Genomic DNA, 17779 nt, shown 5'->3' on the forward strand with positions numbered 1-17779 from the left:
TTGAAACTGACAAAACTATCTTTACTATATTTGTTAAACATTTATTCCCCCTACAATAAGTTTGACTACGACTTTAAAAAACACACACACTTAAAGAATTAGTTTTAATAGTAATATTTTGATAACAACAAAATAAATGGAAACTTACTTCTGCGTTTATTAATTCTTTTTGTCCTAACACCATTATGGAGTAAGGCATTAAAGAAGTGTTATATAAATGTACTGTCTAATCTTGCTTTTGATAGTATCTTCATTATGTGCTGATCGGAGACTTCGCACAGCAACTACGCGCAAGGAGAGGTCATAAGTTTAGTAGAACCAGGGTTTTATATTAGCTTCTTATCAATCTACTATCAGTGGCACTTTATATTCTATGTCCAGTCTATTTCCGAACAGACGAACTCATTCATTGTTTTACACTCTCATATGATGTCAGCTATCGCTGCATGGCTGCAACTGGGCAATTTTTTCCAATCACAATTTAGTCAATTAAGTTCAAGATAACTTAGACATATAGATGTGTCATTAAGAAAGTAAATATTACGAATACAGTCATTTTCACAAGATACTTCAAATCACGGTGCACAATTAGTTCTGTATTTAGATGCAATTAAAAAGATAAATAAATCCTAAGTAGAAATTATTGAAAAAATAGATATGTTGTAAAATTTTCAGAAAAAAGTGTAGTAATGCATTTAATTTTTAGCCCTTACAAAAATAAATTGAGAAGATTTTTCATCTTCTGTATAACAACTTTCAAAAAAAGGTTTTTGTTTTCAGCAATGTGCCTACATTTTTACATATAAAACAAGCAAGTAAGCTAGGGGAAAAATTATTTGAAATATTTTTAACTTTTCTTGCCAATTATCATTTTGGCATGCTTTGATCACTGAAAGGTTAAATATCTTCAATAAAATAAAACAGTGACGAATCAGACAACACAATACGTTATCAAGACTGTCCTGAAGTGTTAGTTTGTCCATCTTATCGTCAAGATAGGAATGACATTTGTGTCTGAAAAGTGGCCGTATTTCAATCACAATCTGATGACACATGTATGAAATGTTTATAATTCATGATTTAATATTTTGAATAATTGTGCAAGGTTTACTCTATTCTGTGAAGTAATAATCAGTTGGATTATTATCTCTTATCAAAAATATTTTATAAGCAAAAAGCAAAAGTCATCTGGTATAAATACCAACATTTGTGTACACCAGATTATTAAATATGAAGTTTTCTATTTGAAATCAGTGAAGCACTGCATGTCCTAGTGTTTGTTCAACCGAGGGTCATAGGGTGAAGTGAGGTGGTCATTTGTGAGTGACCATGGACAATAAAGAATCATCAATTCGCAAATGATCGCACTACTTAGTTTTTAAGGTCTGTATATATTTTATTCCATAATATTGAATTTTTGTGTGGTAATGTTTATTCAAAACAGTTATTTTCATATAAATAATGTAAATATAATAGCTAGGTTATTGGTTTTATATAACATCCTGTCTCAATGAAATGGATTACTGGCTTTATCAAACAAAGATCGTCAAACAATTTTTATCAAATTTTTTTAATGGTTTCTATGAGTGAAAGGATTTACAGTATAGAAGTACGTTAAACTGGTAAAATTATGGCATGCTATTTCTTGGTTACATTTTTAAATACAGTTGTTTTAGGATAAAACTTCGGTTATGCCAGGATTTGTTTAACTAATAATTTAGTTAAATTACTTTATTCGATTTACGATTAAAACTATCAATTGTAGTATTATATTTCATGTCAGTAAAAAAAATGTGTATATCTTTTACCTTGTCGGATGTGCCATTTTAACACACCATCTACGTTGCCTCATAGTACCTTGATATTTTCACAACTCTTCATAAGTCTCCTGGCTGATATTCTTCGTTATGTACATGAAGTCATAGTTTTATATTACTCTATTTTTTTAAGTACAAATTTAAAAGACTAGAATGACAGTATAGGCAGTCTCGTTTGACAATGATTCCTTGAGGTAACAATCTGCTCTATTACCCTCTCAGCTATGAGTTATTTATACGATGTCCAGAGCATGTTTTGTTTTTATTTATAAAAAGCAAATTTATAAACCATAAAAGTACATGTAACCATATTGCCCTGTGTTGATGACTTGTGAATGAAAGTGTCAAATGTTAGATAAGATAAACAATGAGCTAGTCTTGATATATATACCTGTCAAAGATAGTTAATCAGTTTATAAGCAAGGCCATCTCATGAATTTCTAATACACGTTCATTTTAAAATTATTAAAACAAAGTCAATCAGAAACATGAAAACCAAAGAAAAAATAAGAGCAGATATCTTGATTTCTTAAACATTCATTGACAGTATAAAACTACCAACACTGAGGCATATTAGGTTTTGAAAAGTATATTAATTTTCAAAGCTGTTGTGTGTTTATGAGAAAGCCTTTTGTTCCTTTGAAATTACAAATTTGTTATTTCATAATGCCACCTTATCAGTACTAAGAAAACATGTGATTAATATGGTTAAAATGTACGTGCTTAAAATATGCGTTTTATATTTAGGACATTCGGACTTATTTCTAACATATCCTACTGTGTACGTGTAATCTTTTTCAAACAAATACATTCTAAATTTAACAGACAATGTGATTTAATTTGCATTCTTAAACAGTGTTAAATAACATTCCTATATGTGTCTACAAGGGGTTATGTTTAGTTATTCTACTACATGTATGTCTATTCTTTTTTTTAAATCCTTTTATGTTTATATAATAGCGTAAATAGATAATGCTTTCAATCTAAGTTTATCAATTCTTGTTAAGAACATGTTTGATTAAAATGCCATTAATCCGTTTTTCTATCATCGTCTATTGTTACTATTAAAGCTCTTTTTGTATGTTGGTAAAACTTGTCAATCTTAATATTATTATGTAATCCTAATTCTTTGGCAACCTCTAAACATTGTTTTTCTAAAATAATTTGTCGACTAAATTTAAGTCTTCAGTCGGAGTCAGTCTTTTGAAATGACACCATCAGTCCGTTTAAGATAAAAATGAAAATCAGTACTGAATGTCATCGTTTGTATTTGCGCTACTAGTTTGTGAGTTAGTACGTGAAAAAAAACTGTCAAAATAGGTGGTATTTAAGTATCGTCACATTAGTCACATTAACTGGATTAATTTTATTTATAATAAATTCTTGATTTCAAATCTATAACGCTCTATAAAATCCAACATATGCGTCCTGAAGCAATGAGCTTAGCGTATTTAGTGTTCAGAAAATATATGTTATAACATGAAAAATATTTTCTATATAATCGTATGAAAATTTTGAAAAATAACTTTGATTTATCAAATAAACAATTTTCGAATTGTTATTATTGTGACTTTAATCGTTGTAAACTTTCCCCCATTTGCCTCAAAAAGAGGTTCGGAATTGACAGTACTTATCATATTCTGGAGGGAGGGACAAGATAAAAAGTAAAAACACAAAAATACTGAACTCCGAGGAAAATTCAAAAAGGAAAATCAAAAATCAAAAAAACAAAATCAAAAGTCCAAACACATCAAACGAATGAATAACAACTGTCATATTCCTGACTTGGTACATGCATTTTCTAATGTAGAAAATGGTGGATTGAACCTGGTTTTATAGCTAGCTAAACCTCTCACTTGTAAATATTCCTACGGAATATTGATTTTACACGTCATGATATTTACTAGTCTCTTGTATTTTTGCCGCGCCAATAATACTTTCACTCACCACCTTGGCGAGCACGTGTGTTCCTTATTTTTCTTTGTAGTATTTTTGAACTGTTGTAGGTATTTTCTATATTTTTATTTTGGCCATATATGCTGTCTGTTCCTTCAACTTACTTTTTTTTACCCTCTTTGTATATTTTGGTGTTTTTTTCAACACTACTACCCAAGATCTGTAATACATACAAAATTCGAATATGACAAATTCATTTAAACATATTAAAGACCAAGTAAAAACTGAAAAGGGAACATTTCAGAAAAAATCAAATACGTGACAGCACTAAACGACGTAGCTGCTTAAAGGCGAACACAATTATTGAATTGATACAATGGTGATTTATTGTAAATGATAAACATTCGACAAAATATAACATAAATTGTCGGACATATTACAATATCATGAACATGAATGACCAGTACTAACTTATTCCGTTTAGTAACCTATAGTCTTTTTCGTACCATCGCATACGTATCAATACGGCTGCCAATATATTTAAAAAAAGATATCAGTTTACCATTTAAACAAAAAATTCAAGATCACAAAGCATGACAATTCATTAAAAATAAACCGAAAGACTTAAGTAAAACTGAAAATATATTAATTTTCTTATATTAAAGATTATATAAAAGATACAAAAATCCTTCGCATTCTATAATTTTTACCATTTTTTGCAAAATTGATATTTTCGAACTGATTCGCTTCAAGTAGTTTATTAGGCTTTTATGATCTTGAAATTTTAAAGTTGTAACACAGGTAAAGTATCCCTGGCCATTTCTCCGTGACTTGCTTCGTCATCCGTTAATATGCATTATTTGATACCATTTTAGTGGAATGCAGTATTGTAAATTTGGAACAGTTACAAGAAAACCTACACATTAAGAAAATAAAACACCTCGGTAAGTTTGTTTTCACATATATAATTAATACTCTTATAAAAGATTCTGCTTCTGTGTCATTGTTCATAATTCCGGTATTAAAACGAAAAACTTTTAAAACAAAAGTTGCATTATTACGTCTATGTTATTTTGTCATGTGTGGATAGTTGTCTCATTGGCGATCATACCACATCTTCTTATAGTTATACGGATTTTCAATCAAATTGACTGATTTCTTGGTGATTACATGTAACAGGACACACTCTGCATCCGATAGAAAGTCGTCAACTTTTGAAAATCATTTTGAAATATATGCTTCTGAATTAGAATAATATTCAACAACGTAGATTCCAAGAATCTTCAATTTTGCATCAAGCTACTGCGTATATAAGAGTTGAAGCAATGTTCCGTGAACATCTGCAGGGCTTGTACTTTTTTAAGAGGGGCATTGAAGCATCACGCCGTTTACTATTATTGTCTATGTTTGGATAAAAAAAATTATTAGAAATTCACTTACGAAGTGTAGATTTAAATCATTTTGCTTTAGAAAAGTTGTAATTTATAGTTTAGAAATGTACATGTTTAAAAACATGTCATATTAGACACTTAACTCGTAGAACAATAACAGTTACTATAAATCAAGGCGGTTCAATCAGGAAGTTAAAATGCTGTATCATAAGGTCAGGTGGAAATAGATAAACTATAGTGCTATTATATTTGGGTTAAAAAGTATAACGTAAACATTTCTGTAAATTTTAACAGTAATTAAAGTTATGTAACTGACTCATTTATATAAGTATACTGACTACAGACACAATATTTCATTTGCATATATTTATATAAATTTATTGTAAATCCAGTCGTGCTAAAGACTTTACAACATATCTTATATGTATATTTATATAAATAACATACAAGTGTGTCTGGTGCGTGTCAACTATAATATATATATTATTCAAGGTCAATGCAAAACGATTTGTGTCTTAAAATGTTTGACTCGGTTCATTTTTAGTTTTGATAACGTTTTTATGTATTTTATTTTCAGTTCAGTCACACGGAGAGATTCAGTTAGCATATTTAGATGTGCATATAAAGTAATCTGTGTGCATATATAAAATACGAATGTCCATATATTGAAAATTAAGTGCATGCATAAACATATGTTTGCATGAGGCAACTACGGCGTGCCATATATTAGTCTGCTAACCCAAATGAGCGCATGTCAATTAAAACACGTGTTACTTGTGCGTACAAGTTGTATAACTCGTGAGCACAAGTTTTATAACTCGTGAGCACAAGTTGTATAACTCGTGAGCACAAGTTGTATAACTCGTGCGCACAAGTTTTGTAACCTTCGCGCCCAAGAGAGTAACTGATGCGCCTAAGTTATAATTTTATTTTTGCATGGAACTCAAGGGCTTCCGTAATACGTAATTCCTTTGTTCACTATAGGTAAACATTACATTATAGGATAAAACTATTCAGAGAAAGATATCAATCCAGATGTCAAAACTGAATATTTAAAAACTCAGATTTGCAAAGATAATTGTATTTATCTTTATTTTAATGGACAGGAATATTTTACTGACAATGTAAGTTTCAAATTCTTCATTATTAACATATAGAAACGGAATTAATAGACTCTAGTTTGTTTAACTTTTCTATTTTCGAGTAAATATTCATCAGATTGCATGTTTATAACACCGAAATAAAAGATTTGAATGAGCGTATTTTTGTAAAGAAGCTAGCTCATATTCTTGTAGAGGAATGTAACATTTGCCACTGTACATAAAGTAATGATGTTATGTTTAAAATCATTGAAATACTAGTACTTTACGAATAGTTCACATAGAAAAATAAATATATATATATATATCTATCAGTACATATCTAATACATAACAGTGAGAGGAGAACATGACCTTGTGAAATGCCAAGATATACGTATCGACAGATTGTAGGATCGGGACTCGACATAGATTGATAACAATAATATTTATTTATACCGATAAAACAATATTTAGATTTGAGGTGTCATTCGAATGTTTGTCAATGAGACAAATATACACCAGAGACCAAATACCGTGGATATTAGAAACGTCCAAAGGTCACTCACTATACCCTTCAACTACCAAAGGTCACTTACTATACCCTTCAACTATAGGAAGTAAAGTCATACCGTATATACAGCGATTTGGCTAGACATTACACTATGTATAATAATTCAAACAAGAACAACAAACCAGATTCATGAGAAAAAATGTATGACAGACATCAAACCTATGATAACCGCTGAATTACAGGTTTTAGTTTGGGACAGGCACATTAAGAAAGTGGGTGGGGTTAAATATGTTTGTAAGTGCTCAATACTTCCCTAACCTGTAATAGTAACACAACAAACACACTTATAATACAATTACATTTGTAGTTGTGATGAATTCAGATTAGCAAAAAGCACAAGAAAAAAATAAATAGAACAAACGACAAAAGATAAAAGACAAAAGACAAATAAGTAGTATCAATATACGAGTACTACTGTCTTGTAGTTACTGAAAGCTATTGCAAAGCCAGTTAATATGATAAATGAATCATGCTGTCCCCCAATTAAAATATCCGTTAGTACACAATCAACAGATGTAGTCGTCTGAGATCAACACAACACGTGGTGTGGTATGCTAAACTACAAGTATCGACAGGATGTAGGACAGTCATTGGCCATAACTGTATAGCAATCCATTATAACAAAATCAATGTTAGTACCGATAAAGACACTATTCAAGGAGCTTGCTAAACGTCTTGATGAATATGTTAATTAAAAGAATCACATGTGTTGTCCAGTTGTTGTCTAAAAATAAAATACATAAACGAAGATAACAGAATAAATACAATGTTCAAAAGTAAATCTATAATTTCAGATAAGCTTTTCTCGAAGAAAGAACTTTTTTTTTTTAAGAACAAATGAAGGTAAGAAGATTTCATTACATGTAACTGTTAATTATCACATTGCATTATTATTATTATCTTTTATTATTATTTATATTTTGGAAGGCAGTTTTCCTAGTATGGAACTTGCGCTAACTAATCATGTATTGTAAAATAAAAATCTCTTCGTGCTCGTGTTGTTTCACGTCAGTTTTGTGAATATAAAAAAGAAGATGATTGCCGATAAGACAACTACAAATGTATCCACAAAAGACCAAAATGACACAGACATTAACAACTATAGGTCACCGTACGGTCTTCAACAATGAGCAAAACCCATACCGCATAGTCAGCTATAAAAGGCCCAATAAGTTGTTCTTGTGTAAAATTCTACATATTTTTGAAGCATACATGTGTGATATAAGCTTATTATATAGATGATTGTTTTGATTTGTGTTGCAATAGTAGACAGTAAAATTTGTTAATGTCATCTGTTTGTAAAAAGTATAACATTAATACAGCATTTTTTTTTATACTCTCACGATATATGGTGATCAACACATATTTTCATGAATATAGATTTACATGTAGTAAAAAATGCGTTGTTGATTTTTTTGATATATATCAGTTAAATGATAACTATTAAATATACCTCGTTAGCATTGATGTGTCATGTGTTTGATTAGGACTCGAAACCAATTGATATCCGTGTTCATACAAGAAAGAGCTCTGGGGTTAGATAAAAATATGTTCGGTTTTTTTTATCACATTTTACTTAATGTCTTGACTACTTTATTTTTATAGAAAAGTGAAAACAGTCGTTGTGTGAAAAAAAAAATGTTTTGATTTGCATTATTAAAATCTAAAATTGGTTTCAAACACATCCGTGTACGTTAAAAAAATTTCAACGAATTTTAATGAATATATGTATGCATATGTATAAAATGACTACTGTCCACACAAAACAAACCAATCATATTTAATGTAAAAGGGACTGGTTTGCAAAGTGTTTCAAACGGGTCCGAATTGTTTTTGTCCTTTTTTTTTTGTCCTAGTTGTCTTTGAAAGGGTCCGTGTTATCTGTTATCTCCAAGACTGGTCTGAGTGGTTATAAGATTTGGTCCGATTCGTCATGTTTTCATAATAAAAAAGAGTACATTCCGTTAAAAAAATAAAAACAGAGGTCAAAAACGAAAACAGATATACAGTTAAAAACAAAGACGACAAAGATTTGGTACGAGAACATACACATAAAAACAAAAACAATAGATGTTATAAAAAAATTAATACAGATATCATATGATATGGCAAATAAATATTTTAAACATTTGTTCAGAAAAAAAGCAAAAATAGTAAAGAGCAAAAAGTAAAATCACAAAAATACTGAACTTAGAGGAAAATCAATTCGGAAAGTCCATCATCACATGGAAAATTCATTTAACAATACGCATCAAAAACGAAGATCAGGAAATTTATGCTATATAGAGATAGAGGAATTCGTTCTATCCTTAAAATGTAATTGTTTTAAACTTTTTACACATTGTGATGATACTATGAAGGCAGTTCTTTGACCTAGAAATTATAATTGGAAACTTTTATGCATTGTGACTTAGATGGGGAGATGTCTGATTGACACTCATACCACATCGTCTTATTTGTGTATATGTATCAATCAGCTTTTAAAGAAGAAATATGCAATTAAATAGACGGGGGAAAATCCGGTTTTTATTCATATTATAACAGAAGACAAGTTAAAAGAATATTTGCCATTGAGATAAATAATTGCTTATTTTTGTCTAAATCTAAATTTAAAAAGCACGGCTCAACTGTATTTAATTTACATTTACCACTTTCTTTTTCAGACGGAAAGTGTGATATCATGGCGTGCATGTTTTTCTCTCGTTGCTATACTGCGCATGATCGGAGGTTAGCTAGCTTTTTTGGACGTTATGGACGATTGATAGCAAAGTATCCATGGCACATCGTCATCTTATCAATCCTAATAAACTTTCTTTTTGGTGTAGGCATAATAAACTTCGAACTAGAAACAAATATAGAAAAACAGTACTTTCTGGAAAATAGCCAAGCCTTCAAAGACAGAGCGTTTTTAAGAACACACTTTCCTTCTTCAGAAAACGATTTTCACGCATATTCACTGCCAGACTATGGATGTTTTGTTGAAGTCATCATTAAATCAAAAAACGGAAGAAACATTTTCGAGAATCCGGTACTAGCTGAATTTTTTAACATTGACAACCTTATCAAAAATGATATTGTACTGAAAGATGGCAACATTTCCACCTATACATTTGAAGATCTGTGCGCCAAGAATAACAAACGCTGTGTTGTATTCGGGGAGGAAGTTCTACATCCTAGTTTTATCTCAAACATGGCATCAAAAACTGTCACGTTTCCGCTTTATAAAGATATCTTACTTTCATCTATACTTGCACAGACAACGCTGAAAAATGGCCACGTGATTTCAGCAAATATGGTGAGATTACGGTATTTTTTGTCGCAGAATCCAAATAGCACTGACAGGTTATCGAAATTGTGGGTGAAAGAATTTATCAATTATATGGAAAATTTCAAAACGAACGAGACATCTGTTGTATTTATGTATTATAATGCTATGGAGGACGAGATACAAAAGAGTGCGATGGCGGAAGCACATTTATTTCCTTTAACTTTGCTACTAATGATTGTCTACGCCTCTATAGCTACTGCTGGGAAAAGAATTGACTGCATTCATGACTTACAGAATTTAGGACGAATTGGTGTATTTTGTGCTTTATTATCGTTGATACCAGCAGTCGGAATCGCCAGTGCTTTTGGTGTTAGATTTATGAATTCTGCTGCAACTATGCCGTTTCTTATCATTGGTAAATATGAATGTAAATGTAAAAGTAATACGCCTGATCATTCATTATATTATAAAAAAAAATATATAACAGAAGGTATTGTGTAAACTTCGATGAAACTGTAACTTAAAGACAAAAAAATACACCCAGAGATCAACAAAAAATCTTCAACAATGAAAAAGTTAAATATTGTTTTATAAATATGACAAGCTTGAAATCGCCATTAGTCTATACAAAAGAAAAACAATTTAACATGGGTCTATAACATTCATCCTATACTCTAATTTCCAAAATAGAAAAAAGAAAAACGGCATTTATATATCGCCGTTACATCTGAGAACGAAGTAAATTAAATATATATGTATATGTTTAAACAATTAGATGTTAATAATACAAAATAAAGAAAGAGTACCACATGCTTGTATCAAGTCGAGTGTTTCAGTAGTAGATATAATTCTTTTAAAAAAAGGCAGAGTTCTGCTATACCTTGTATTGAAGTGCATTACTAATAATTTACAGTAAACATAGTGTTAAATTGTTTAACTCGTATATATCTATGTAGTTTGGTATTATTCTTTTTAATCTTCAGGAATTGGTATAAATGATATGTTTATCATTATGTCTGGGTATGCCGATACAATGGATAAAGAGAAAATGAGCATAGACGAAAGAATGAAGCGAACATTGATGACAAGCGGACTTGCCATTACAGTTACCTCCCTTACTGATGTCCTAACGTTTTTCATTGGTTACACATCTGAATTTAACACAATAAAGAACTTCTGTTTATATGCAGGTAACGAAATATCTCCTACGTTTGATAAACTATATGCCTCCATCTTAGACAATGGTGGAATTAAGTATTACCCTTGACTTCTTATTTCTGTATTTCCACCCGTTCCATTTTCGTTTCTGCACTCTTACTTAAGTTTTCCTCATTCAAATTTTATAAAACTCATCTACAATGCTCACTGACCGTTCTAGAGTTATATTCCGCTTTACAACTTGGATAAATACTTTTAAAAAAAATTCCGGACTTTAACTTTAGTTTTACTCATTTAAATTGTATGAAACCCTTACACAATGCTATTAACCAAAACTTGCATCAAATTTTAGCAGCTAGTCACTTGCCGTTCTCCAGACATGCCCCCTAACATCATGGAAATTTGCACTTTTTATTTTGGTTTCAACACTCTAACTTCAGTTTGTCTGATCCAGATTATTTGAAGCTCTTACACATTACTAATTACCGAAACACGCATACATAATTTGAAATTTTGCAGAATGTCATTAATAGCTCAGGAGGTGCTAGCCTCTAGTGATGTTCCTTTATAACTTGGAAAATAGAAAATCATTCATTTTCATCACTCTTACTTCAGTATCATCCAAATTTGTGAAACTCATACATAGTGTGTAAAATTTAAACACAGGCAGCGTTCGATATTTTCGCAATGAGTCACTTACCGCTCTAGAATTATGGTCCTTTTAAGCTTGGACATTTTCAAAGCTTAAGCGGGGCACTCTCATCACCAGGTGTTACTTCAATCTGGACAAAGAACAATACCGTAAAACTTTCTTTCTGACCTAGTTGAATTTATATTAAAAAAACACCAGTGATTTTTTGTGTACTTCCATCTTAAAATGTAACAATTGTTTCTTTTTATCTTACATGTTATGGTTGGTTAATAGTAAATATAGATAAGAAACCGGCTGAACATATTTCTTTACTCAAGATTTACATTTGAAAAAAAATCCTTTGTTCGCCTGGAAAAGAGTAAACCTAAAAATAATTAATTTGTGGTTAATAAAACATATCATAATTTGTATTGTTAAAGAAAAAATATACAGCTTATATTGAAATAAAAAGATGAGATATGATTGTCAATGAGACAACTATCTACGAAAAGATGCTGACTAGACAAATATAAAATTATGGCCTCTTTATGGCTATGCTTCAACAAGGAAAAAACCTGATACTGTATATATAGTAAAAGAATTTGCAAAAGAAAATTAATTTGAATAATCGGTTATTTGAATAAAACTGATGTCATTTCAAACTAACTGTAATATGTGTCATTTGTAAAAAAAAAAAAAAAAAAAAAAAAAACGAAATCTAAGAACCATCAACGGTTTCATTACCGATGGTTTCACAAACCAAGTCGTCGTGTCTTAACTGTATTGTCATACATGTCCAGGGTGTAATTTTGTTTAAATTTACTGTTCAAACAGCTATCATATAGCTACTCCGTTATTGATTTGGCAAGTATTTTGTTTCGGTTCGAGTGCAACCAATGAGTTATAGATCTGGGAAAACCGGTTACAATTTTATATTTTGAGTCCTCAATGCTCTTCAACCTTGTAATTTAATTGGCTTTTAAAACTGGTTGACGAAACGCGCATTTGGCATATACAGTTTTGACCCTGGTATATTTGATAAATTTTATTTTAATCCGGTTTTGGTGTGATCTTTCTTAGTTATAATAGAAATTTTACAAAATGTGTAATATTTTTTCATGCTTTTGTAGGAATTGCAGTCTTCTTTTGTTATCTTAATCAACTAACTATTCTTGCACCGTGTCTGGTCATACATCAACGCCGGATAGACAGCATGAAACATTCTTATACATGTCACGTGACAAAACCTAGAAAACAGCTTAGAAAAGAAGGAAGATCATCGTGTTATGTTACATGTTGTTCAGGAGAAAAACCAGTCAGCCGTTCGGAGACGGAAAGTATTCTTGAAACCTACCCAAAACGTGTTGTTCAATTTTTAGTCCATAATAAGATTTCAAGATTAGTTATACTAGCTGTGTACGCAACATATATAACTTTTTCAATTCTAGGAGTGCAATCTATCAAGCAATCAACAAAATATTCCGAGCTAGCAATTGAAGGTTCCAATTATTACACAGCTAATGTTTGGGACTATGATAATTATCCTCTAGAATTACCGTTCCAAATTGTGTTCACAGGACCTGTTAAATATGAAAAGATAGAGATACGAGAATCCATTGATGAAATAGTGAAGAAGTTGAAAAATAATTCTTTAGTTCGAAATGACTTTGAAGTAAACTGGTTGTCATCATTCATTCAATATGACGGAGATAATATTCACGGAAATAATTTCTATACAAGATTAAAACAGTTTGTAAATATGACAAATGCATTCAAGAATGATATAGTGTATTCTGACGATGGAGAATCAGTTATAGCATCGAGGATATATTTATTTAGTAGAAATATTAGATCAACCGAGCTTCAAGCAGAATTTCTTTTATTTGCGAGAGCCATTGCTGAGTCATCGGGTTTACCATGTACCATATACACACCCATATTTGTGTTCTGCGAACAATATATCGTATTGATTAGCAGTACACTAAAAACTGTAGGTTTTGCTGTAACAGCAATGTTTATTGTCACGTGTATATTTATGCCTCATCCTTCTATTGTCTTGATCGTCACAACTTCAATGATTTCTATTCTTCTTGGTGTTTTCGGATTTTTAAAACTGTGGGGACTTGATATCAGTGTTGTGACAATGATAGAATTAATTATTTCTGTTGGTTTTTCTGTTGACTTTAGTGCGCATATTTGTCACGCATATTTGTCATCGACGTCACGTGATAAACAAAGCAGAGTTAGAGAAGCCATTGAACTTGCTGGTGGACCAATTATTAATGGTGGATTATCAACAATTGTTGGACTTTCTATGTTACTTTTATCTAAAAGTTTTATATTTCAATCTTTCTTTAAAGTTTTATTTTTGGTCGTTGCTTTTGGACTTCTTCACGGGGTGATTATCTTGCCTATAATTCTTTCATTTATTGGACCTAAAGTTCGTATTTTGCCAGAAGGAAAAGCCAATGCCATCATTCAGTCATTACTTTACAATAAACCAGTGGAGCCTGCGTTAAAACCATTAATTTTAAGTACCGAAGGCAACTGTGATGATTCAAACGAACCAAGGAATCACGTTAAATGTGTACAAAATGGTTTAGATCGGACTTAATGAATGGATACATAATATTAAATTTTGCCATATTGTATAAACAGTTGTTATCAAATTTATTGTATTTTGCCATATTTGAACCATACTAAGCAAACATGATGCAAAATCAGAGATAAAAGTAAAATAACAAAAATACCAAACTCACCAGAAAATTTCAAAACGGAAAGTCTTTTATCAAATGACAAGATCAAAAGCTCAAACACATGAAACGATTTAGACCATTTGATGATAAAATTAGCATTATTCTTGCGTTTACTTACGCACTACTATTAGAGCAAATTCAATATATTTTAATAGCCGAAAAAAAACTAAAAGTCAAATGAATGAAGGCAGCAGTAGTTGACGATGTTCAATTCTGAGAAATCAATCAAAACAAACACACACCACATCTTCCTATATCAATCTAAAACATTTATTCCAGTTTTCTGAAAAATTTACAGTTTCCCCACCTCTCGCCCTCAAATATTTAACCAGTTATTAAAGGTACCAGGATTATAATTTAGCACGCCAGACACGCGTTTCGTCTACATAAGACTCATCCGTTCAGTGACGCTAATATCAAAATAGTTATAAAACCAAACAAGTACAAAGTTGAGGAGGATTGAGGATGCACAATTCCAAAAAGTTGTGCCAATACTGCTGAGGTAATCTATTCCTGGGACAAGAAAATCCTTAGTTGTTTGAAAAATTCAAAGTTTTGTAAACAGGAAATTTAATAAAAATGACAACATAATAAGAACATATTATTTCTGAAACATAATCTATTCTTTCCGATAAAAAAAATAATTGGCGAAGGGTGTCGCCACATAGAAAATCATGAAAAGGTGGAAGATTGATATTTTGTTTTTAGAAAATATGGACGAAAATCAAATCTATTCCTAATTTAGACTGAATCTAAATATTTTATAAATAAGAAGCAGATATATAATTTTCGTTTCATACATTAAAATATCACACATATAGCAGTGCATTTCCATTAGTTTACTAAAATAATTGAAGTTAGAAAACACACTTTTAGAGGGTATTTTATTGAGGTGCTTGGTTCTACGTGCTGTCCTTATTTTTACAGAACTGGGTTGTTGCCTCGGCTGGTTAACAGTTTCAAAAGGTATCATCAGCTCAGTGGTCAGCAATTAGGTCCTGACATGATTAATAACAAACCTTTTGGAATGTGCCCGTTTATATAAATTTTCTAAAAGTTCTAAATTAACTAAGGTGTCCCCTTCCTCAGGAAAAGTTGTTTTGACAAGATTTGAGCTATACATTTTATTTCATTTCTTATTATATAACTCTTGTTTTTTTTTTAAATATTCGGTTCCGAGCGTTCCTCATGAAGATAAATCCAGAAAAGATCAACGTACGCATTAAATTTATAACGTGTTATTTTCATTTTTATACAAAATATATTTGCTTTTTATGCTATAGTTTTGGAATGCAGAATGTGAACACGTTAATTTTGGCAAATTTGATTCTCATTTATAACCCATTAAAAAGTACTTTAGAATTTCTATAAAATATAAAGTTTTAAGTTAAAAACTGATTGAAAGCACGACCATCATCAACTCTATTCAACCAAGTTAATTATAGGTTTTAGTCTTTTTAGTTAATAACTATTTTTCCCTCCTCAGTAAGACATATAAGATGATGAATTCTGTAAATGTCCCAATGTTGTCTAACAGTTAATGAAAATGTACTTTCGTGTGAAGTTTGAATACTATGTAGCATTTTAAAACTAAAATCAGATAAAAAAGGGGGTTGGTTAAATCGTTACATTCCAGCTGTAGAAATAAGACCGTAGTCGGTTATCGGTTGTTAAAGACTTTTAAAGAGTTTTTCACACACCAAAAACTGTTAATACAGTTCGGCCACAGTATTTTACCAATTTGCAAATCAAATTATCAAAATCCGACAGCAGAGACAAATCGAAGTAACAAATGAAAATTGTGGGAATCTCACGAACTCAAAAAGAAGAATGACCGGGTGTTGATAAGGTGAAAGTCATCTGCTATTTATGTAACAACCGCATGCGGTGTCCAGACTTAGTCAACATGTTACAATGTGAAAAGGACACAATCGGTAAAATTATACATAAGACGACTTTGCTTGATCAAATATTACGTTTTTTGTTTTGTCGTTTTCATATACTGGGATATTTTGGCAGGAGGAATATGCTTTATTTCTAGTATTGCGTGTCTGCAACTTATTTGTGTTGAAAAAATTGCTAAGACACCTAATTAAATCTTTTGTTTGTATGGTAAATGTTCTTGGTTTGTGTCCTTACTTAAGTATCTGTTAATACCCGGGTTATAGAATGCTAATTTCATCCTAGAAAAGTCTTCATTCTAATTCAGGCAATGATCCGGAAGTTGATATTATATTTGATTTCGAAATAAAGGCAAAAGTTATACTAAAAATTCATGGGTTGAAAAGAAACTAACGAAATCATTCAAAAAACGAAAATCAACTACATTTAAGAGACAAAAATAATCTAGATAAAGATCAGAATATAGAAACTCAAATTGTGTGTGCTTCACGACATCACCCTCCCCAAGATATATAACGTGGAAAAACACGTATTTGAAACGTTTATTGAATATAGTACTGCAATGCCAAAAGCGCAGCAACTCCTTAGAGTATACAACTGTAAGATTAACTGATTAATTCATCAATGAAGCTACACGTGTTTCCTTTGCCAACTTTCTGGTAGTCTTCAAATTCAGTTTATAATTTAATTAAATAAATTGAAAATTATAAGACGTTATTATCACCTGTATATAAACTGCTATCATTGATCGGATGGACATAATCAAATACTACTAGTAGTACAAGTATTTTGTTTTTGTTTATGTTTTTTTTTATTAAACTATAGCAAACGATAATTTTGTGAAAATGTTATTCTATCTTTGTTTTTACATTTTAGAGATTAACGAAGAATATGTTTACATCAAATTGAATTTAGTATTGACGTAATGTCACTTTAAAGTGCAGCTAATACACTGCTAAATATGCTGCCGATAGCAACTTTTAGGTCGATGCCACTGCTGGTGGACGTTTCGTTCCAGAAGGTATCACCAGCCTAGTAGTCAGCACCTCGGTGTTGACATGAATATCAATTATATGGTAATTTTTATTATCCTGTTATAACACTTTGAATATTTTGAAAAACTAAGTATTTTCTTATCCCATAAGTAGATAACCTTAGCCTTATTGGCACATTTTTTTGGAATTTTAGGTCTTCAATGCTCATCAACTTTGTACTTGTTTGGCTTTTTAACTGTTTTGACATGAGGGTCACTGCTGAATCTTATGTAGACGAAGACACGCGTTTGGCGTATTAAATCCTGGTACCTTT

General features: G+C 30.9%; 1 protein-coding gene across 2 annotated transcripts; it reads left to right on the plus strand.

Moving 5' to 3' along the window:
* Positions 1-1013: 1013 nt before the first annotated feature.
* On the plus strand, positions 1014-14468 carry LOC134714665 (patched domain-containing protein 3-like). Of its 2 annotated transcripts, XM_063576112.1 has the most exons (5): positions 1014-1383; positions 4589-4657; positions 9420-10439; positions 11008-11214; positions 12944-14468. In XM_063576112.1, exons 3-5 carry the CDS (start codon positions 9437-9439, stop codon positions 14425-14427), a joined length of 2694 nt encoding a protein of 897 aa, XP_063432182.1. In that variant the 5' UTR covers positions 1014-1383; positions 4589-4657; positions 9420-9436; the 3' UTR covers positions 14428-14468. The 2 variants fall into 2 exon arrangements, with proteins under 2 accessions (XP_063432182.1, XP_063432183.1); XM_063576113.1 differs by lacking the exon at positions 4589-4657.
* Positions 14469-17779: the final 3311 nt, after the last annotated feature.

Source organism: Mytilus trossulus, chromosome 4, assembly GCF_036588685.1.
Source record: "Mytilus trossulus isolate FHL-02 chromosome 4, PNRI_Mtr1.1.1.hap1, whole genome shotgun sequence".
In the NCBI taxonomy this organism is placed as follows: Eukaryota; Metazoa; Mollusca; class Bivalvia; order Mytilida; family Mytilidae; genus Mytilus; species Mytilus trossulus.

What these genes read in the sequence shown, in the direction of transcription:
- LOC134714665 (XM_063576112.1), top strand. Translation starts at nt 9,437, where the DNA reads ATGGCGTGCATGTTTTTCTCTCGTTGCTATACTGCGCATGATCGGAGG. An exon ending in TATGCCGTTTCTTATCATTG is followed by an intron (nt 10,440 to 11,007) that starts GTAAATATGAAT and finishes TTTAATCTTCAG; the next exon opens with GAATTGGTATAAATGATATG. An exon ending in GAACTTCTGTTTATATGCAG is followed by an intron (nt 11,215 to 12,943) that starts GTAACGAAATAT and finishes ATGCTTTTGTAG; the next exon opens with GAATTGCAGTCTTCTTTTGT.